The sequence below is a fragment of the Falco biarmicus genome, chromosome 6, assembly GCF_023638135.1.
Source record: "Falco biarmicus isolate bFalBia1 chromosome 6, bFalBia1.pri, whole genome shotgun sequence".
Classification (NCBI taxonomy): Eukaryota; Metazoa; Chordata; class Aves; order Falconiformes; family Falconidae; genus Falco; species Falco biarmicus.
The window spans coordinates 51,878,970-51,902,769 of NC_079293.1; the positions used below are offsets into that span (position 1 = coordinate 51,878,970).

A 23,800-nucleotide genomic window follows, 5' to 3' on the forward strand; every position below is an offset into this window, starting at 1 on the left:
AAATATAGCTGTGGTTTTATTGATTGGTTTTCCTGAGGGTATAAACTTTATTCACACTGACAGTGTTATTGATTTCCCATGTCCTTCTTTACGTTGACCTTCTGCTCCAGGGGTCAGCCCTGCCCTGGAGCTGGCGGGAGGTTTCCCACCTGACTCTTCCAGACTGTTTTTAGATGGAGCTCCTCCTGTTTTCTCAATAACTTGCAATGTAAAACGCTGCCCCCTTCCAATTCTGCAATAGCACAAGCTGTGAGTAATTAGCGGTCCTCTGGACAAGTCTGTAACCCAAAGCTGAATTTGGATTGTTGTGCATAGTTTAAAAATGCAGCCACTGGGATGTATGTTAGTTTTATCAACTGTCTTGAGATGGCAGGATTGTTTGCTTAGTAGTAGAAACTACTTTGGCTTGTTCTTACTGTCTTCATAATAACAGCTACTGGGAAGTTTCAGGAGTGGCTGAGCTGAGCAGGACAGTTGATTGTTGCAAGCTTGTTGTCTGGGCTGGAAAACCCATGGTATTTTTGCACAGAAATTTATTTTTAGACTCTGCTTAGTTGTCTCCGTATTTGTTTGTATGGTGTCTCGTCTCTCTGATCAAGTGTTGGAAATCTCCAAGCTGCAGTGTATTTGCTGTTGGCAGGATGATATGTTTAGAAGCTCTTTCAGAAATATAGCGGTGGTTTTAGTGCAAGCAGTGTTGATCTAAATTGTGGATGCATGCTTGCGTTTCAGTTCAGACTTTCAGTCTCAAGAGTTCAAGTGAGAGTTCACCACTGGAAGCAAGTTACTCCGAAGACATGATGTCAGGTTACAGAGCATGTGATCTGTTTGGAGCTGAAGTGCAGGTGGTGGTGCCATAGCTGCACACTTTCCAAGGTTTTCAGATAAAAATAGTAAAAAAGCTTGAAGAAATATTTAAAACTAGCATCAGCTGTCTTAAGTTTTACACTTAAACTTCTACAGCTTTTCAAACTTCAACTCCTTCAACAAAATACAAACTTCTCTGCAGTTTATATTTTGTGCTAAGCAGGGAAATGGCAGGATACCAAAAGAGACATTTTTGCAATTAAAAATTGTCTCTTTTATTTTAAAGGTTGTATGTTAATCTCCTTGTCAGGTTACACCTTTACTGTTTGTTTGGTGCTCTGAAGTTCCCCAGCCACAGCAGGGAATAACTTTTTTTTTTTTTTTCAAATACAAGAAAGGGTAGGTATCTACAGTAAGGATCCTGTAGAAAAAGTAGGGATCTACTTCATTCCCTTTCTGGCAGCAAATGGATGCAGAAATGGCAGACAATGCAGGACGAGAGAGAATCCACTTTTTGTGGATTACCTTTTGATGAAGTAGTTGTTGATGCCTGTCTGCTTAATGCCCCCTCTTACTGAAACCGTCTCCACGATATTATGAATTGTGTTACTTGTGCTCACTAGTGCTTTCTGAAGATGTTCGGTGGCAAGGCACTTTTTTTCACAGTAGCATCATTTAAACTGCTAGATGCATTTTGCTACCAATCCAAAGAAACTCAACTATTCAGCTGTTAAAGTTGACTGACCACAGCATGTTTTGAGGTTTGGTCTGCTCGATTGTGTATGATTAATAGCAGGGATGTTTGCATCTTTGACACTTTTAATCAAACAGGTGGTAACAAAATTTTGAGTTGGTATCCACATTATAAATTTTGAAAGTTCGACTGATTAGCAAGATTAGGAGGCTATCCTTTCATTTGGCTTTATTGAGAACTTCTAATAAGAAGATGCTGACCACACAAATATAATCTTAAAATTTTATTTCAAAATCGGTTGGTGTTTGATCACGTTTCGGATCCACGTGCTTATCACCAGCCAAAGACGTTCTCTGCAGATGCTGTGGGATAGATGTTGGTTCAGTTATTTCTTGAGGAGCTTAAAACAGGTTGCTGAACCCTGCAGCAACATAATTATTAGGTGACTGTTACATTGGCTCGATGCCTTACTTTAGTTTGGAGAACATTGTTTTTCAGGGCAGATTGTGCCATTATTTAATTGCAACATGCCAAGGTTTTCACATTTTGTCAAAAATCTTAGGGCTTCAGGGACAATACCAAATGTCACAACTGATAAATCCATTTATTATTTGTGAACCTTTGCTTTTACTTATCATTTTACTATTGTGTTGTGCAGATAACATTTTCAGGTGAAGTTTTTGAAAGTTTCTAACTAAGAAACAGAACTTTGTTTTCAGGTTGCTGTGTGAGACAATGAGCAAGCACTTGGTGTTTGATTTTGGTATGTGCAGTTATATGATCGTATGATGACTAATATTTTCCAAGGAGCTTAATTTTTTTATTTATAGATCACAAAGTTCTTAGGAAACTAGAGGATATACTAGCCTAATCTTAAGAGAGGGTGTCTCCAAGCTTAAATGTGACTCACTCTGAGTTTATTAAGAGTCAGCAGAAAGAAAAAAAAAAAGAATCCGCCAAGTCCTTATACCAGGGTAATCCATATATAAATAAAAGCATGCCAAAGACCAGTGTTGGGTGGGGAGATGGAGATAGGCTACAAGAATTCTTTCTGTGATCTTTAAATAAGTGAAATGAGTGTGTGGAGCATGTCTCCTTCAGGACACCCATAAGGAGAATGCAAACTGAGATTAGTTGAAGGTATCTGTTGGATATTAGTGTGGATCCACAAGTGCACAGCTGCCAAAGATGGAATTACAGGCTGAACAGGGAGATTGTTTGGGACAGAAGTTTAGAAATGGCATTTTTGCAGTCTTGTTTTGTTGGTTTCACTCTGAGTCCTACAGGATGAATCAATGAGAAGACTTACCTAAACTTGTCTGCCTGGTATTTTTTCCGTCGCTAATTCAGAAGAGAAGTATCTTCTCTAGGGAGCATTATTAGGGCAAACAAGAGTCAAGATTTTGCAGACTAACTTTATTGCTGCAGCCATTTTTTGATTGGTTCCTCAGGATAAACCATAGCATAGGAGCATTGAGGTGGATTTGGAAATTAAATTGGGAATATTTCCTGGTGGCATTTTAAAAGGCTCTTCTTAGGGAGAGAGAAAAGTACTCTTCTGGGAGCTGATGTTGCCCCAGCCTGGGTTCAGGAGTAGCCAAGAGAAAAAGGATTGTGCCCTGCAATGTAAAACAAACCCGTGGAACAAAATTGCACATTCACTAAATGTTTTCTGTTCTCCTGCCTGCAGTTAGAGTGTGTGGGGAGATGCTCTAACTAAAGAAACTGCTGCTTTGTCTGCAGGCAGCCCTGCCCAAATGCTCCCTTTTCTCTCTGGTGATGTGTGTGATGTGTTTGCATGATAGAGGATCCTGTGGAAAGATGTTTTGAATTGTCAAAGGAATGAATTAGCTTTATTGTGCTGTGACCTAAATAGGATCATCAGATCAATCAGTCTGCTGCTTTTCTGTCCTCTCTGGCTTAGGTTGTGCTGCTTCTCCTTCTCATCTTCCTCCCTCTTGCCCCTGCCCCCGCCGGGCAGCCCCTTTCCCAAAGCCTGCAGCCATAATCCCTTACGAGACGAATAAAGGAGGGCACTGCCGGGGAACCCTCGTTAAAGCAATACCTGCTCCCTAATTGCCTGCGCAGGGACAGGCTGAGCCCCCGGCTCCCCTGCCAGTCCGCTGGGGCGCGGGCCCTTCTTGGCTTTTTGTTGCAGTGCCTTTGGGATAAAATACTTTTTCTCCTTTGTTCCCTCTCCTCCAGGCATTCTCCTCCTCTTCCTCCTGATCCCAGGTTTAATGAATTGCAATTTCTCAGTAGCCGGGGAAGTATCGCGCTTCACCGAGGCTGAGGTTGCCTTGAAAGAGGCCATTGTCAGCGAGCCGAGCTGGAGACAGGAGGGCAGCCGAGTGCCCCGCCGCCTGGGACTGCCTTTGTGGACCGAGCACTTCTGTTCTCCTGAAAGATGCCGGGACTGGCTCAGAGGGAGGGAGAAACCCCTTCTGACCATAAATTACTGACTCCCGTGGGCTGCGGGGATGGCTTTGGCTCCATTTAAGCACCAGCAAGTGGTTGACAGCATGGGTGAAGGTGGCCAGAACAGGCATAAAGCTTGGGCACGAGTTTTGAAAACACTTGAGGCATTTGGCCTCAGGTACTTGATGTTTCTTAATGATGGAAGTTTTGCCTAGATGTAAAGGTGCAGCTTTCAAGGCCGGGTGGTGTTGGTCTGAGCCAGGCAGGAGCCTTGTGACCTGCAGGAAGGCGTTTGTAACCCTCCTTGGCTTCATGCTGACCCTGCAGATGCCTGGGTGCCTCTGTGCAGCTCAGGGAAGGGGTGCTCAGGGGTAAGTTCCATAGCTGCTCCCCTCTGGACACTGCAGCTTCTTGGAGGGGGCAAATGGGGGTGTCAGGGAGCTATCCCATGCACATCCTACACAGACCCATCCCTGCAGGCATGCTGGAAACCACTGCCCTCCAACAGCTTCTTTCCCACGCATCCCCATGCAAGCTGTTGGAGGGTGGCACAGTGGAAACTTACTTCGAGCGAGTGATTGACGTGCCCATAAAAAGCAAAGGCATTGATTTAATTGTTTTGGCTACATCTGCTGGCCAATGTTTCTGCTTTCCCTTTTGCTTATTGAACACACTTTCATTGGAAGAGCTCTTACAGAGCAGTTCACAGCTCAGTTGTATGGTTTTACTTTTCCTTTCCTCTTAAAACACCTTCAGTGCTGTACAGTTGTTTAATGAAGGATTTTTCCATTGTGTGAATAAAGTTGCTAAGGCTTACAACTTAAACTTTGGGTTTTGAGATGATATTACATGTTAGTAGTTCAATGCATTGTTCTTTCATGAACTTGGTATGTGCGCTGGGTTTGCCTCTCCATGAAAATAAGTGGTAAAATTTGTCTTGATTTGTGTGAGGGAGCAGGAATTGGTTCCTTTATTCTTTTCCGTGATATTTTTTTTTTCTTAACTAAGTACTTTCTAAATTTTGTGCTGCACATGTGTGTATAGGTTAATGAGTGGCAGTAGGAAGGAGAACAGTTGATTCTCACAGATTTGTTAGTGCCCTGACAGACAGCTGCCACTGGGGCTGCTGCTCCAGCTGTGGTTACAAACAACCCAAGAACATCCCTTCTCAGCATTTGTGTTTTCATAAAGCTTCAACTTCTTCGACAGATCTTGTGCGCTGGTGCAAGGTTCAGGGCACTGGTTGTGAATGGGGGCTGGACAGGAGAGCTCCCCTCCCCCAGGGGCTGGCTTGAAATACTTTCGTGGAAGCCAGATATTTCCAGATTGTTTCACAGGCACTGATGTTTTATGTTGCTGTGAATGTGGAGGGGTGGTTGTCCCAGATGGCGGTCGCAGAGCAGGTCAGCTGGAAAGCCCCTCCAAATAGGGGAGAAGGCAGAGAGGAGTGAAGGAGCGGCTGCAGCGCTTCAGGCACACCGTGCACAAGCAGCCGCTCACATTTGCTTCTCTTCTGGATGTACATGGCCTCTTCTAGAAATTAAAATCAGTTTAACCACTCAGGGATTAAAAATCGTTATAATGTGAACTAAAAAAAGACACAGTTTTGTGAATGAGTGTTATACATCTGTGATTTTGAACATGCTGTTTGGCACTGTGTCTTGGACCTCTCATTTTCTTTGCTTCAATCTCTGACTTGTTAGTAATGGAGGAGTTTCTTCTGGGCTGAACTTTGTAATCTAAGGTAACCTTTTCGGTAAGAAGTGAGAATCAGTGTTTGCTGAAAATCTTTGCTATATTTCCTGCATTTCTTGTGATAGTATCCTTGTGTGGTGGGAAGTGAGTGTGATCTCTGCTTGTAAGGATGCGGAAACTGAGGCGGTGGGTTAATATTAACTTGCCCAAGGTGAAGTAGGAAGTGTGCCACAGAGCAAGGTCTTCTCAGTCTGCTACCTGTCTCTTGAGTCATTTGCTTTTACAGAACTGATACCATGGTGTGTGCAAACCTACTGTTCATGCAGGGTTTATCCAGCTTTAACAAACTTTTAATTTTTTTTCTATCAAGGTAATGTTAGGTGAGGGGTTTTTTTGTTGTTTGGTGGAGGGGGGGTTTTGTGGTTTTGTCTGCTGCATTGGCAATGTCGGAGGCTGAAGTCCTTTATCTGTTTGCATAGTGACTACAGTATAAATTTTCTCAAACTGCCCTGTCTTTTCCTTTTCTCAATGGTAGAGAGGCAGGGTGAAGAAAAGCGTGTTTCCAACTCTGAGAGAACTGCCATTAGAAGCCAACTGCAGTGACAGGAAGAGCATTTTTAAATGGATTGAGGCAATGTGCTGAATTTCATGGAAGCCAATGGGTTTGGTTCAAGTGAGGAAGAGGCTTTGGTCATTGCATCGCACTAGATCCACAGATACAAATACCGAAGTAGTGTTTCCTTTGGGGTATCCCCTGAGAGCCACTTCTGATGTTTGATCTCTTTATGAGCATGACCTGAGGGAAGGTGGAAGCAAAGAGCAGGGAGGATGAAAGGCAGATACCATCTTCTGCATTGTTTGTTACTGGGTTTGAATAGCTGCCTCCATACTGGAGATCAGGGCTAGAGGACAGCAATCAAGTGCTTGTTCTCAGGCAGGAGAAATGCTGCAGGGTGGATTGAGGATCCAGTAACAAAGAGCAGCACTGCCCTTGGCACACATTGCAGACCTTGGTGAAAGGGGGAAGGGCTGGCTGTCTGAGCCGTCCAGAGTACCCGGGATCACGTTGATACAAGGAGGTTGTCCATGAAAAGGGAACAAAGTCTTGCATCCCAGGGCTTGCAAGCCTTTCTGAGGTGCTGTGAAGACCTGGGTGAGAGTCTGTCTCACTTCCAGTAGCCCAGTCCTCCTCATATACTAGCCTGAAACTGCACCTTCCCCTGTGCAAATACATGGTAGCTCCTCTTTCCACTTACAAAGCCACTTTCTACATCCTAAAAAAGATCAACACCATACTAAAAACTTTGTGGGTTGGCTCTCGAATGGCAATGCTCCTGGAGGTAGAAATGTAGTCATTTTGCATTTGCCTTCAGAGTGTGTCCAGCAAGTGTGCGTTTAAAGGGGTTTTAATAATGTATGGGTAATGGCAAATTCCTAACAGGTGTATTACCGTGTATGTGATTTTTTTTTTAAAAAAAAACAACACTAAATAATTATCTTGTTACACAAAAAATTACCCCCTGGCATCAAACTCTGATACTGTGCTTGATGGGAATCAATGCAAAAGCAGAGGTGCCTTCCCCACCGTTGCTGCCATGGCACCCGTGATCTTTGGTCCCTTTGACAGAAGTGAGCCAGGCAAAATGTCTCTTGGACCAGCAGCTGCTGGAGAGACCTGATGCTAATGGCATTTTTTATGTCAACCCCACTTTGCAATTGTAAAATCTCTGGATTACTGATAAAATACTGATAATAGTATGTGTTCAGACAATGATGGGGAAGCATTGTTTACTGTCTGTTCTACACAGTGCTGAGTCTCAGCCGGTGAAACTGGGAGTGAAGTTCCGTGGAGCATGTGCTTCTTTACGTGCTGCACAACAGGGGCCGGATCCTGCTGCAGCTTTGGGGTCAGTCTAAGCCCCCTGCTGCTGGCATTTTTCTTTTTCCTGAGGAAAAAAAATCCTTCTCATTGTTAACCCGAGGGGGCTTCCTAAGCCTGCTTTGTGAGGGAGGGCTTGCTTCTTGAGCCTGAACATCGTGCAAAGGGCATGCCCTAGGGAGCACATTCATTTGGTGCTTAGCGTTTTCTCTTTAACTCCTGCAAAACTGCCGTGCATTCCTAGGAAGGATGACTGTGGACCTCTGTACAGTATTTTTTTTTTTTTTTTAAGACGTGAGGATATAATGTGCATCTCAGAAAGCTGGGCTATTTCATCTCAGTGCACGTTTCATTTGATGAGTAACAGGTTCTCTATTAGCCAGAAATAACTCGATTTTGTTTTCCATGTATCTGGTCTGAGATGACGCTAACAAGAATAAATTAGGAGTATTACTGAATTAAATTCAATATGTAAAATTAGTGGTCCGATGTCACAGGCAGTGGGGAGCAGTGGGGCTGGGAGGCGAGGCGCTGCAGGGCCGCGGCTGCGCGTTCACAGCGCGGCTCTTTTGGCCCTTAATAAAGTGGGAGCGAGAGGGTAAAAATAAAAAAAAAGGGGGGCGGGGGGCGGGAGGAGAGAAGAGGGGGAAGGATGGGAGCGCTGGGAAAGCAGGGCATCCTGATTTGCACGAAAATGCAACTCTCATTTGCAACTGGAAGGAGGCTGGAGGGCAGCGGCTGTGGCCGGAGGGCGGGGGAAGGTGCGGGCATCGCCCCCTGCTCGGCGGCGGCGCGGCGGGGGGCGGGCGGCACCTGCACCCCGCGCCGCCCGCAGGAGCCGGGCTTCCCGGAGGAGCCAGCCTTGGAGGGCGGTGGAAAGGATGCGGAGCACAACGGAGGAAATATGCATGGCTAGCAAGAAAGCTCGATTTTTGTTCCCGTGCAAACGTGCATAACAATTAACTTTTTCCCCCCCCCCCATCTCCTCCTGTTTTGCATGTTGAAGCTGGCTGTTTTCAGCCCACAAGGTTGCCTGTGAGGAGGGGAAATTCAGGCTAAAGAACTGTAAATGATCTCGTGCATCAGGAAGATTAGACAGATATAAAGTGGTTTCAGGAAAGAAAGGAGGAGGGGAGAAAGAAGCCTGAAGAAGAGAGGTTTGGTGTGCGGAGTTGGAACAGGATAAGTCTGGAAAACAGTCACCTTCCCGCAGCTCCTCCTTTCTATGGGATCTGAACTCCAGGATCGCAGTTCAGCACCTTGAAAATGGTGGTTTTCATCAACACAAAGCTTAAATCTCTCATGAAACTTTTCAAGAGAAAGAGTAAGTAGTTGTGCGTGCTCGCTGATCTTCCGGGAGGCAACCCAGTCCTGCAGGAAAGTGTGATTCCCTTCGGCTTTGCTCCTGCTTTCCTGAAGCCTCGTCCGAAGTTTATCTCACTCTCTTAGCCACTCAATATGTTGTAGTGTGCAGAGGCAGCCTTGTGAGGTGCTTTTGGACCTCTGCTTTGGGATACTGGGTTGCTTTTGAAGTCCTTCCTCGCAGTGGTTTTGAAGGAGCCAGACTTCCCTGTGTGAAGCGAGCAGTCCGGTGACAAGGCAGAGGGTGCTGGTGTCACCTGCTGCCCAGCACAGTTGTCCCGCTGGGTGCTGGGGCACCCTCCCAGCCCGGTCCGGTTTCTGTCCCTGCTGCTGCAGCTGCTCAGCAAGTGCATGGGTAGCTGTGGGCTTGTATCTCAGATATATCTATATAAAGCTTGTTCTGAGCCAAGTGTTGTTTTTTAAAGATGCCGTAGTTTCAGAATGGCTTTTAAAATCCCGACTCTTCATTTAATTCATTAAGATAGACAAGTTGCACTAGAGAGAGTACTTGGGAAATGTGTGTCGACTAGTTTTGATGATCATTGCTCTGAGCAGGAAACTTTAATTTTGGTATTTTGGGACTACAGTGGACAGGGGCTTGGCAGCTGGTGTTGCCCTCTTCCTCCCCCACCCCCTACTCAGCTAGGGAATGGCGAGGGGTGCTTTTCAGGCAGGTCATTGACCATACCTGTCACTTTTTATGTAATACTGGAGTGATTGATGTTGTGACCAGGTAGGTGGTGACTTGTCAGTTTGTCATGATTTAGGTTTGACCTCTGGTTAGCAAGGATGAGAAGCGCAGGCACAGACTCTGTCAGCCAGTATGCCTAAAAGAGAGGAGAGGATGCAGGACCAAGGCACCTCAGAGATGAAGAAACCAGTCAAAAGTCTTCAAAACCCTTTTTCGAGGTCTGATACTAACCTAAAAAAATTGAAGAAAGGGAGTTAAGAACCCCCCGCCCCAAGTTTTTTAGGGGCAAAACAGGCATTGAGCATTAGGCTGTAGACAGGTTTTGAAATGAAAGGGCATAGCTTATTTTCTTTAACGAGTACCGATTACTTCCATCTGAAGTGATTCTGGCAGATGCACAGTGGTGTTAGGGAAAGTCATTTTTCAGATGACAGGAGGCTGTTGCCTTCATTTTGCTTCTCAGTTTACACACCTCTTCTGCTATCACAGAGGCATCAGACAAGCTTCACGAAGTGATGCTACAGGCAGCGCAGCAGCAAGCAGTGCCCAGGCAGCAAGGAAAGCACAGGGAAGGTGCAGAGCTGGCGGGCAGGTGCTTGGGAGGCAGCACAGCTGCAGTGCCTTTTTCTGCTTTGGAGAGCTAAAACCGAGGATGTGCAGCACGCTGGCTAGAGGCCAAAGGGTTCCTGGGGGATCACAACATATGACCCCCAACTGCCCTTTTCCTGTTTACAGGGTGGAGGGATAATGCCATTCAACTGCAGAAGTTTTTATTGATGATGAACTTTAAACAAAAGGTAATGGCTGTCTCCTGGGAAGCATAAAGGATAAATGAATCTTAGCAATATGTGCTTTGGCTGATTCATTAGTAGATTGTCTGTAGGAACTTTGAACTTGAGCAAGGTCTGTATTTTATTTTCACGTGTGTATTGGCTGAGAAGAGGTGGCCAGAGCAGTCCCTCTTCAGTACTGTTGTGCACTGAGCACTGCTTGCCCACGGAATTGCTGTTGTCCAAATAGTCTTTCCACTCAGAGTAATGGAAAGTAGTTAATTTGTCAGCTTCACTGGAATCTTTGTTCCTGGTTTGAGTGAGCGTGAGGTCAGAGAAGGTTATTTCCTGACACAAATGAACCTGTTGTAATCTCTCATGGCGACTGTCATATTCCCAGGGTCACCTCTGAGCAAAAGGGAACTATCCTGCAATGCACAGCACCTGGCAGGATCAGGGGACAGGACATTTATCTTGTTCGTGAAGACTTGGGAGCTAGAGGAGGGAAAACAAGAGTTGCAAGTTCAGAGTAAATACAACAGCAAGTATAAACATGGGAAGAGGGAAAGGTGTTTCCTACATAACAAATTTAGATTATAAATAAGAGAAGGGTTTTTAACTGTCATGGAAGTGAGGTTCTAGGGAGTGTTTTGATGGAACTACAGTGGCAAGCAATCTTTTTTAAGATGGTGCACATCAAACTTGTGTGTGGAGTTTCATGACACAGCTATCTAGAGTAACATTTAATTTTCTTACTGTTGTTTTGCTGCAGCTGTTTCCAACCTCGATGAAGAGAGTAGATGGACTGTGCACTACACTGCTCCATGGCACCAGCAGGAAAATGTCTTCCTGCCGTCTTCTAGACCACCTTGTGTGGAGGACCTGCACCGACAAGCCAAGCTGAACCTCAAGTCAGTACTGAGAGGTAAGATCCTGCTGCTGACACAAATGTGTCTGGGACAGTAGTTTTTGCCACAGTCTTTGCAAACATATTCAAATTGCAGGCTTTGGAGGAAGTTTATTTGTTTTTCTGCCTGCAGCACATCAGGAACATCAGTGGTATTTACCCCCTCAAACGTAGGGATAGGGCAGAAATGCTTTTGCTATCAGGAGACAAGGAAATGTGTTACCTGGCAGAGCACTCTAGAATGGGAAAGGGGAAAACCTTGTGTGTTTTGGCCATTTCCATTTAGTCTTTGGAATGTTTCCATAATGGTACCTTCAATTTCAGTAAGTCCTGAGTTACTCCATGTACACTTTAGTGCAAGTACCACATCAGAGGTGTTTTATTTGGTGATGTCTGTTGTTGCTGTACAGGGTCATTTGCAGGGATGTGGCTAATTGTGAGAGATCAGAAAAGGCACTGAGAGCAGAGATGGGAAACAGGGAACAGGGCAGTCACAGGGGCCCTTTCAGTAATGGAAGTGCTTTCTTCAGAAGGGTGTAGCATATTTTTAAGGACCTTTTTTACCCTTAGTACCTTCATTGGCTGTACCCGTATGGTCTGGCATGGGAGGCAGTGTGTTCTGTTAGTGCAGCCATGAGGTCAGAGACAGGCAGCCAGAGGGGAGGACTGCAGAACATCTCTCCCTGAGCCAGAAGTTTAAAATTACAGCTTAACTTCTGTGTTCAGGAAATGGTTAACTTAGATTTTTCTTTACATCAGCTATTTAACAAAGAGGGTTACCCTGCAAAGAACCAACTCGTTTCAAGTCTCTTTGTTTCAGCAGGAACCACAGGTACTTGATACCTGGCAGAGTTAACCTGATTTAAAAGAACACTGAAATTTTTGTTTGTTTAACATGACATTTCTTCTTTTTAAATGTGCAGAAAACTTCATTTTGTATGCCTGAATAGATAAGTGTTTGGCTGCCGTGTTTTATTTCTCTTGACATTTCTGCAGATAATTGATTTTCACTGTCTCTTACTAGGTGCTTTTTGTTATGATTTAATAGGGGAGTCTTGACAGCCAGTGTTATTAAAGCACATGCATGGCTCAGCAGATAGCCTGTGTGTCCCCTATACTTTCTACTGGATAATACATTTGTGCAGCCCTTTAGCCTTGAAATGTTTACTGTTCCTTTGCAGCTACACTTCCCAGTTCATTACAAAAGAAAAATATTTGCGTGCTTTAGATTAAAAAGAATACTGCTTTTGGTTAGCTTTTCATAAACTTTTACTCATTCTATTTTTCTGTTCTCTGAGACTATTATAAAAAACTGCATAGGCTAAAATGCTGCTCTGATTTTCTTGTGTTCTATCATAAATGTATCTACTGCAGTTTCATCTTCTGTATTAGTGAATTTATATCTGATACATTTGTGTGAAACTTCCTCCAGATTACACATCTGAAGTCATTTTGGTCTGCTGGGATTTTTCTCTAGAGCTGCTGCTCTTTATAAAACAAAAGCTATTCAGTACTAATACAAATTACCAGTTAACCATTTGTATTAAATAAACTGGCTTGTGCACATGACGTAGGACTGCTTGGTAGTGAAGTGAATTTCAGTTTCATGCTTTCAGGGTGGTAACTGAGAGAGAGAAGGAACTGTAATGCCTTCACCAGACCTCAAGCTGCTGACATAGTTAACAAAACTCTGCTGTTTATTTATTTACTTATTTTACCACAGCCTCTTTCCCTGGGCCATGTTTATTCTCTTTAAGAGTAGTTTTAAAGTAACTCCTTGCTCTGGCCTGTAGCTGTCCTGAATAGCTACAGCATGAATGTAACACCATTTTCAGTAATTTCATTCTTGCCTGTAGGGGCTTTGAGTAGTTAGAGAGGCACTGACTGAAGATTTATCTGTTTTACTCTGCTGCGGCTTCACAAGCGCTGTGAAATCAGGAAGATGCCAGTGGACATTTGGAGGATTGGGTTAACAGTTCTGTAGCTAACACTGAGTTTCATTTAGTGGACAAGTGCTGTTGTAATTGTGACATATTTGTGACAGCTGCTGAATGGCTTTTCCACCCATTGCTTTGGAAAAGACACGTTTCCCAAAGCTTCTTAACAGGTAGGAAGTAAAAACAGTGCTATGTGATTACAGCACAGAAGACCTTGAAGAAAAGTAGTCTCATAAGAAGCACCATTGGGCTATCATTCTTTAATTCTGCATTTCTTGGCCTCATGATGAAGCTTGCATTTTGACATCTTTTTGGTATTTCACATTCATTGGTTGAGGTGAAGCATGGGGCAGGAGAACGTCTGTATGGGACGCAACCTGCTGCATGGATGGTGGGGAATGAATAGTGTTGGATGACAAGGTGTGCTGTACTCTGTGCAGGAAACAGTGGTGTGAATCCCCCTGTTCTCCAGAAAGTGTTTGCACAAACTGGAAAGGAGTAGAACAAAAGCAAAATTATTTTTTTCTTTGTGGTAAGTTGGAGATGAAGTAGTGGACATGTATAGCAGTGGAGAAATACTTATGTTTGGTAATAGGGGAAACTTCCTTGCAGTAAAGATACTGAAGCACTGAAATACATTTTTGGGGCTATGAAATCATTTTAAGAATAGGTGAGAGAAACAGCACCTATAAATTGTTTTTGTATGTTTAATTCTACCTTTAGAGGAAGTTGGGAAGGGAAAGAGAACCTCTCGTGGTCCCCTCAAACCTCATAATGTGGTCAGGGCTAAACTAGTAGCTATAGTTCAGAGCATTAAAATACATCTGTAAGTTTTCCAGTCCTGTTCTTGTTCAGCTTATGAGATATGAAATTGCTGGTACATAGCAACTTGATTGCAGACTATTAATTTGTTACTGCATTCGTTGCGCCCTCAGTGAATGGAAAAGTAAGTATAAAACTTAGGTGACAAATAGTAATTCACGTGTAGAGCACAACAGTCATAGAGACCACCTGTAAAGATATTGAATTATTTTGAAAGATTTTATATATTCAAGTAAGATACTCCTTTCTATCAAGGAGTTTTCACCCATCTAATACTAAACAGATGAAATGCTGGCTAGCTTTTAAGACAATGCAAGGCCAAACCTATTTATTCTGGTACAATTTTAGCAGCAAATTTTTGACGCATGGTTCTAGCTAAAAAAATCTAGTGAAAATATCTAACCTGTCTTGAGAGAAATCAAGTATTGTGATCTCTGCATACCTTGACTAGAAGCAGTGTTGTGTTTGGAGGAATAAGAGATTTTTTCATTACTTTTTTTAACTTTGTATATTATATATTAAAATGTCCTCTGCTTATCACATTGTGGAAGTAGATGCAGCATGTGATGGTAAGTGTTGCATGGGAAGATTTTTTGAAGGTTTTTTTACCTATGAACTAGCCTTTTACCCATTTGAAATCAAGGGGAAGTACTGTGCTTTTCCATTATGAAGCTACTTTCAGGTATAAATGGTAAGATCTTGCATTCAAATTTGTTCATAACAGAGGTAAAGCTATTTATCCTTCTTTAGGTGTTCAAGTGCTCAGCTGCCACATGAAGTTCTAAAAAGCAGTATTGTCCAGCAATCTGAATTAGAAAATGAAGCATCTAGAAGCTGGAGTTTGTGATGCACTTACATTTTAATCTAATCTTTGATTCCTTTAAGGTGGGATTAAGCTTTTTTTATTAGCTCCACAGACGTATCTTCTAACATTATGCCATTACCATCAACATCTGCTGCTTCAAATACAGCTTTTAGCCAGGCAAACCGTGGGTGTTACGGCTGCTTTCCATCAAATCCAGGGGTTGTGTACTATGAGAAGCCAAGTACCTTAATCCTGATACCCAAATATTGGCCACATCCGCTGAATTGGCTTTATGTAACTTAATTATAAAAGATATCCCCCCCCCCTTTTTTTTTTAAGGTTTTGATTGCATTGGGTAAAACAGGCTCTCTTTTTCCTTGGGGAAGGAGCCAGGTGGAGCACCTTGGAGTGCCTGGTGGGGCAGATGGGGTAACATGTGCCATCCAAGGCACCTGTTTCCTTACCCTGAGGGCAAGCTGCTCAAACTGGCCTTTGCTGAGAGCCTGTCTCAAGTGGCCTCCTCCTCATATTTTCATGGTCACTTTATGGAAGGTGTTTCCAGGCATACAGACATTCAGATAGAAACGAAACATCCTTGAGGAGTCTTGTGTGACTGTTGCCTTCTATGGAGTTGTGAAAATAGGTGATGAAGAAGACAGATGAGAAGGAAGAGTTGAGGCTGTGCATGGAATCAGGATCCTCAGATCAGTCCTACTCCCTTGCACTGTGTGCTCTGCTCTAAGGCTGAAGGACTGTTTGACTTGTTTAGTCTCATGTTGCCAGGGTCTACTGAGTGGCTGGACCAGCTCTGAGAGTCTGGTCTGGACAGTAGCAAAGCTACGAGTTTAATGTAGTTCAGCATGGCGCTGGTTCTTTTTCTTTTTAAGGCAGACCATTATTTGTGCTAAAGGAGCAAGTGCCGCATACTGCAGTGTTCCGTACTGCTTTTTGCTCCATGATGCCAAGAGGTTGAGTGAGTGTTCACCCAGAGTGAAGAGGGTAGCACCGTAACACAGCCCTGTCCCTGACCTGGTGCACTGACAGATCTAGCTTGTTGCTCTGCAGCACGGTTGTGTTTAAAGGACCATTGTCTGAAGAAATCCCCCGACTACAGTGGTCTTCAGCTGGGAGCACAGATACCACAGCAGTAGTATATAGCAATGATGCAAATATTTAGTAAGAAAAGTAACTTGAGACTCATTTTGCTAGCTGTACTATAATCTAAAAATGACAAGCAATAAGGCATGAAGCGTGAAGGTGGGGAGGAGACACAGCACTGTTGTAGGTGTTGCTTTGCTTAGCTGGTTGGAGTGTGTCCCAAGTGTGCCTGTCTACCTTCTGGATGGGTTTGCAGCATTAGCGGAGTGTTCACAGGTGTAGTAGGTCCAGTGTCCTAAAAGGAAAGCCTAAAGTAATCTGGAATGCACTGGCCTTGGATAGTCTTGCGAGCTATGAAGAAGTGAAGGAAGAGGAAAAAATGTTTTATTTTTATATGTTCTCCCTCAAATGTGGGTGTAAGTCAGTTACAGTGATGGGGACCAGAGCAGGGCATGTATAGCCAGATTTCCAAGGGGCAGTTACCTTCCAGTTCCTGCAATTAGCACTGCAGAGCACTTTTGATGTAAAAAAAGAAAAAAGAAAATGGGGGAGGACAGGCTTCACTGTTGCGAGTTGTCACTTGTCCAAGAGTTGGGAAACAGCAGGCAAGATGGGAAGGGATGAAATAACCGTGTTAATGTTAAAGGGCAAATACAGCAAGACTGAAATTATATTAGGCTGTCAGGAGATAGCCAGCTCCTGAAGGGTCTGTGGACACTCTGCACAAAGTTGAAGGTGAGAGGCAATGTCTTGTCACACACTACTGAGTACTGCCTGGGCTGGCTGTCCTTTCCAGTGGTTAACAAGGTGTCAGGTAAGTACTGAGGGAGGTGTAGCTGTAAATAGTGGGGACAGTCCATATGCTGACTCTCATACTCCTTTTCAGACTAAAGCTGCAGAGACTTCCTGCACAACTGCTGTACTTTGTGCCTTCCCCGCCCCCCCAGGGCTGTTGATTCAAGCTATGTGCATAATATGGGGCTCGTTGTTCCAGTGTCTGCGATGATTCATTTATTATCTCATCTTCAGAAGAGCTGGATTTGGCTGACTGTAGCTTCTGTTTAGCTTTGTTGGCCAAATTCAAGGAATGTATTTAAGCAGCAGTGATTGAAACACTTGATTTGTTTTCCAGAAGACATCTGGTTAGCATTGTCAAATAAAACCGGATTTAAGTAGTTACTCATAAAGCCTCTATTATGTCTTGCTGTAAGACCCTCCAGACAGGTATGTGTTTAGCCTTTGTTTTCGCAGTGCATCTGCCAGATCACTGTTCGGATGAGCAATATTAGGGTCAGCCCTACTAGTCAATAATCCTGCTGAGAAGATTATGGACTTAAAATAATCTTATGTTTCATTAAAGAGTTGCAAAATAGGGGGAGAACCACTTCATGTTAACAACAGGTCTGGTTCAGGTTCAGAGAGATGTCAAGATGTGAGCTTCCTACCAACTGGAAACTTTAATGAAGTAGAAGACTATTAAAGTCTAGGGGCAGACCATATGTTCTGGAAAGGTCTTGGAGCTGTAAAATCAAAAAATAGAAATCAACTCATTTCTCATTATTTTAGTTTTAGTAGTCAAGTTAGTACTAGAGACTCTGCCCATGTATCCTGCCCTTTTTACTGCTTGTGATTTAATTCACAGTACATCTGTTGGTGGTTTTGGCCAAGTTCCTGTACTCCAACTGCCTTTTCTAATAAGGAATTTTAAAAAGCAAATATTCAAATGAAACTAAACAGAATTTGACCGGGAGTCTGCACTGCACATGTTTGAAAGCTGCTCTTGTGCTGAAAAATTGTGTTACTTGGAAGCATTTAGATTCCCTATTTTTAGGTTTAGTTACGTAGAGCAGTGCTTAGTGTAAAAACATACAGGGTGGTTATATGTAGATTGATTACACTGATATCTGTGGTAAGTGAAAGGGTTAAAGGAAGGCAAAAATTTGGTTCAAAATAATACTAATGATATTTTTTTTCTTAAACCAGATTAGTGTGTTTTCTTAGTGTTTTATGATACAAGTCAGAATCAGTAGGAAGATCTAGCTGACAGATTATCAAACCTCACCCTATTTCAGATCTGTGCCTTTAGTGGAGAAAAGAAATTTAAACTGTTACCATCTGTGGTGTAGTTGTTTCAATGCTAGGTACAGCAACTTCCATCACAAGGAATGTCAGACGTTCAGTTATTTCCCTTTTTGCTTTTCTTCCTCCTTCCTCTCTTAGATTAGGGTGTTACACATGCTTGTTTGCAGCATTTTAGATAGCTTTAACATGAGGTGTCCTAGGAGAAAAAAAGCAATAAAAACTCCCTTCATATTTTTATATTAGCTGTGTTCAGTTGTCTAAATATCATAAAAATGCTATAGAAAAAGTGGGGAAGCAGGGAGAATGATTTTAATGCCAGCATCAAACATGCAAAAGGAAGCAAATAAACCGTTAAACCTAAGACATCTTGTCACCACTAAATGTAGTCGTGTAACACACTTGCAGAAATGTAAATTAACTCAAGACAAACGGTGTTAATTACTTTGAGCACTCCCTAGTGACAGCTTGTTAACAAATATAATTTGTCATGGCTGTTGCATTTTGGTGCCATTAGAAAGGTTTTTTGTATGGCTAAATCATGCAGATTACCTGGGAAATTGAGGGTGGGATTACATGTTGTTAAAAGCTTCAAGAAGAGAAAGAAAGGAACTATCAGCATGTTTATATTGACTTAACCCTGTTAAAGGTATTTTCACATTGTAGAGTTCCTTTTAGTTTGGATCCTTCTTAAAGACTTGCATCTGATTTGGACCCTTGGAAAAGTGTAACTGCATACTTGCTTTACGTTAGTGTTGCATTTCACGCTCCATACTTGCGCTGCATCAAGTACCTGCATAGCTGAGCCCTGAAGCAGCTTGGAGAAGCTGGTCTGGAAGCGTGAGCTTCCCAGCCTGGCTGGGCATCCAGTAAACCACATGAGGACACCCTTCCCAACAAGAGAGCAAACACTTACGTGTTGGAGGGCATAGACCTAACAAATACATTTGGTGGCTTTCAGTAGGACTTCTTTGAAGTATTCATTCAACAGACTTTTCCCATCACAGAGTCCAACAGCCCACAGTTAGCATTACCTTCATCCCATGGAGCCCAAGACACCTTTGTTTCTGGGAAAATTCACACAGCATCTGTCATTAAAAGCTACCTGTGTAGCTGTGCTTGGCTGCTTTTTCAGAAGAGGAAGCACGCATAAGTCTCTTGCAAAAGTCTCGCAGACCTTTCTTGTTACTCACCAAATAAGAAGGCCTTGCAGTAAATAATTCAGTTTTCCTGGTGGGTTAAAAACTTGCCACTTCCATATGGCACTTGCTTGTGGAAGAAGTGTTGGGTACCAGTGTTCACTGTCTCCAGGCTTGCTTCATGCTTTTCTATATATACTGTTAAAAATAAAGATCTAGAAATAGTGATGTAAAATTACATTTTGGGGGAAGAGAGGAGAATAATAGGGAAGGTAGCTAGATTGGCAAGGCTGGTATTAGCCAAGGCATCTAGATCAATCTGTTGAGCAGAAGTTTTTTCAGCTGGGCTGGCATGGTACTGCATCTGTTGAAATTCCTGACCCTTTAAACTAGGAGTCAGAACAAAACAGTGCACTGGATATATCACAGCTGAAGTTCATGAACTTGCTTTGCAGTCAGCATTGGTTACAGTTCAGTTGTTACACAAGTGCATCATTGCTGTGGCTTTACAACATATTTTAAAGCTTTGATACAGAGGCACTTTCTGTGATAGTCAAGGTCTGCAGATGATATGGGGATTTATACATTTAAGGGAAATGGGATTTGATCCAAGCTGAATGAATTTTTGGGAAGAATATAAAGTGGTAGAGGCAAGCTGTCTGCCTCATATTTAGATCCAGGGACAAAAATAGATGCTGCGTTGGGATTAAATTTGAGCTGGTTTTTTTGAAGTCATATTTAGCATGAGATATTTGTCAAAAACAAGATTGCCTTTATACAGCTCAGCTTTTATACAGCCTGTTTCATCCACACACAGTGAACTGTGCATTCTTATCCCGTTTACATATGAGCAACTGACTCATAAAGCACAGAGCAAAAGGCAGTAATTTTAGTTAGTTTTACTAACCAAAGAGACCTTTGAACTAGGGCATTTGTTTTAATTATGGTCCCGGGCATAATCATCCTCACTAAGCTCTTTATCTTGAGAAGTTACCTCCCTGAAATTCCCTGGTTAACTTCATAGTCCAGAATTACCCTGGTCTTATCCGTGTCTTACTACAGTGCTGCAAGCAGGCAGAGAGGCAGCTGCACCCTTTGAAGAGGTCCCAGTCTGGTACATGTGCTCAGAGCATGTCTCGGTACGTAGCAATACCACCGGTCCCAAACAAAGTGTAACTCGTGACTGTTATGTTTCAGATGGAACCTTTTTGCCTAGCCTTCAGAGCACATTGTTACGAAGGTGGAGATTTAGCCTGTGCTCATCTCATCCTTAAAGAACTTAAATTTGTATCTATGAAAAATACTTTAACTTGCAGCACTTTATTTTAAGCAGCTATTGGATGAAAAGCACATCGTCCTCAGAAAGTAAAGATGTTAAAATCCCTGTTACGTTCTCCTGCCCCTCTTGAGAAGAGATGCCTGCAGCATTGGACCCAGCTTTGGTCATTACTGGTGTGGCAAAGACGAGGGTGTAAGTTCTTCCTCAGTTGGCTTTATCCTGAGGTGCCTCACTATGTGCTCGTGTGCTGTAGGCAGAGCATAGATACCCACTTGGACTCTGAATTTAGGAGGCGCATACATGAAATTTAGGTTGTGTCATGTCTCTAGATATAAGTTCTTGACTGGATCTAACCTGAAGTGATTTGCTCGGATGCAGTAATGCCGGGTCAGGTATTCAGGTCTTCTGACACCCACACCTGTTGGTCTTAGCTGTCTCGGCTCAACTGAAAAAAACAAATTCAAAATATGCATGAAGTAAATAAAAATTATATGCAGTAATTTATCAGCTATGAAATAGAAGGGTTTTTTAAAACAGAAAGCAGTGATAGAGTACATACTTTGATTATTAAAGTGCAGTGTGACCTATAAAGTAATGGGTTATTTAAAAAAAATTGCTTCTACAAGACAAATGTATATTGTACTACAGTCTGGTTTTAGGTGAAATTTTGAAAAGCTACTTGTGGGACAGTGTTTGTAGTCCTGACTTAGGAACATGGTTTGTAGGTATTTACAGAAGTAGGAATTGCCTACAACGTTTGAAGACTAAAAAAATCCCAACCGTATCTGACCTCAGGGAGCAGAGCAGTTTTCCAGTGATAGGTACAGTGAATGGATAAATGTGTTTTAATATACTAGTCAGCAGATTTATTTCTGTAGTTGACAGTTTAGCTGACTCTTGCAGTTAATAGTCTCTCTCTAGTACCAAGAAAAAAAGGGGAAAGAAAAAATCCCACTCTACAAAATACAAGTTACAACGTGAAAGGCTCTGCCAAGAAGTCACCCTGACTTTAGCTGAGATAATTTTTCAAGCATGCAGATGCAGCTGTCAGCTTGTCACTTGTCCCTTCTTGCTCACAAGTAGACAACAGCGGATGGTGCAAAGGCAAGTGAAGCGTGTGCTGGCTTTCCTCTTTCTTCCTATGCACCAGGGGGGTCCAACTGGCATTTTCTGCCTGGGTTGCAGTGATCGATCTCAAATTCCAAGTGCTGTTCTTGGATACAAGGCAAACTCAGATGTTTCTGGGATGTTATCTTTCTGTCTTTCATTGCTTGACCCATCCAGTGGGATGGCTAGTTATGCCAAACAAGTCAGAGCTATTCAGATGTTTGACTAACCTTGATGCCAGATTTTGAAGTTTATACTTGTGAATATTGTGGTAGCTTAATTCTTTAACCGGTGTCTTTACTGGTTACTAATAAATACTTAGAAACACAGAAAAGTGATTTTTTAAAATATTAAACTCTTTAATACGTTTGCAAGAGTGTGTCTGAGTGCATACGTGTGGATGTGGACAGCTACAGTGCTCAAGGCCTGATTCTGAAACAGTCACATGGGCAGTGTTTACTTGTATGAATAAATCTCATTAGGGCTAATTTAGTGAGTGATGGCTGCATGTTCAGGCCTGAGGTGCGGAGGACTGGTTCCAGGGTGGCGGCAGCAAGCTGTGGCTCTGCACTGCCCTGTGGCTGCATCTTGGGGAGATGTCGCATGCTCAGATGGGGTCCAGCCCTGAAAACCAGCACCTGCAGCCTTTCTCCCTGCAGCCAAGTCAATATGGGGCGCTTTGAGCCTGGCAGGTGAAAAATGACACCTAGTCTTCATTTACAATTAAAAAAATAGTAATAAATTTATGGAAAATTTCTGAAAACGACTGTGAATCCGTCTCCCTCTGACCAGTTCTGCTGCTGGAAGGGTGATGCATTTTCTTTCATATAAACTTCAAGATACTGCAGCTAGTTTTAGTGGTAGAAAGGTCAAAATGTAACCAAAGTTGGTTAAAGGAGAGGCAGAGCCGATGCATCCGGTCCCGTCTCAGCAAACCCATCCTTCCTTCTGGCGCGAGCAGTGCAGTGTGTAAGTCTGACTAAGCAGACAAGGTAAATGTTAATCCTGGTTTTCCACAGTAATACCATGTCAGACGAATTACTGAGGTGTCAGTGCTGTGCCTTCTGTTCACTCTGGTGATTTGTGGCTCAAATTATCATGTGAGAATATGGTTTCAAGTTGCTGGAAAAGCAGTAAATCGCCTCCGTGTGTGAGGGTTGCTACTGTGCGTTACCAGTGTCTGGGTCAGATGCAAGTTCCTCACATAAAATGAAGAGGAGATCTGGGCTGAGTGGTTTTGAAGGTATTTTTATACACTTGTCTAACTGCCTGTCACAGAGGCCGTAAGATTTTACATGGAGAAGTTGAGTTATTCACTACAGCACTGAATTCAGTGCCTGTGGCTCAAAATTCTGGTGCAGGAATCGCACTTGGCTCCGTCGAGCCCTCGCTGTCAGTGTGGTGCTGCTGGTACCTGCCTGTTTCCCTACTGATGTGCTCACCTGCTGTCAGTGAGAAGCACATCCCCAGCACACTTCTGTCTGATGCCAGGATTTAGCAAACCCTGCGCTAGTGCAATCCCGAGGAGACGTATGAGTGGTTGGGTCTGTGGCAGCGACCCAGACATAATGGTATTGGGCACTGACAGCTTTAATGCATTTTCTTCCATCATGCATCTCCTGAGCATCATATCTACCCTGTTCCAGTAATTGTGGAAATTATGAGGAAAGCTTTAAAAGATTTTTAACCACATTTCCCATACGCTTTTTTCATGCTTAACTAAAACCACCCTGTGAACAGCAAAACTCAACGTCAGGCAAAATTTCCTTCTCTAGGAAGGGTTTAACTTGTACCACATAAGTCGGGATAAATTATATTACAATACAATCTGACTACAGTGATTTGTAAGCAACTTTTATAATACAGAGGAGGATTTGAAATTCAATGTATCACTAGTATTGAAGAAAGAGGAGAAGAACTAACCTATGGCTTTACCGAGCCAGGAAAGCTAGGTAGAAGCAGGGGAGCAGAAAGCAGCAGGCAGCACCCCTGTGCATTCAGCCCCAGAAGCAGTCAGAGGATGAAGGGGAGGTAGTTCCAGCCTTCCTGCCATGGCATTACCCAGTGCAGCCACCGATCACAATTGCCTAGGCATTGGCTCTTACTGGCTTTGCCCAGTGTTTTTGTAAACAAAATTGGTTATTTTGGGGCACAGTAATATCATTGCACATTTCAGATCAGATCCATGCAAGATTATGACTTCGAGCTCGACTGCAACTTTGAACTGGCAGGTGCATCCTCAGGAACGGGTGTTTGCATCATGCCTGATGCAGTCTCCTGGGGTTTGCCCTGGCAGTTCTTTGGCCAGAAG

At 43.1% G+C, this 23,800-nt stretch overlaps 1 protein-coding gene across 1 annotated transcript in view; it reads left to right on the forward strand.

The window, feature by feature from the left end:
• NHSL1 (NHS like 1) overlaps nucleotides 1–23,800 on the forward strand; it is a 182,091-nt gene that overhangs the window by 121,283 nt on the left and 37,008 nt on the right. Inside the window, 1 exon segment of the mRNA XM_056343820.1 lies at nucleotides 11,089–11,241. Within this exon segment, the coding sequence (XP_056199795.1) occupies nucleotides 11,089–11,241 (153 nt within the window).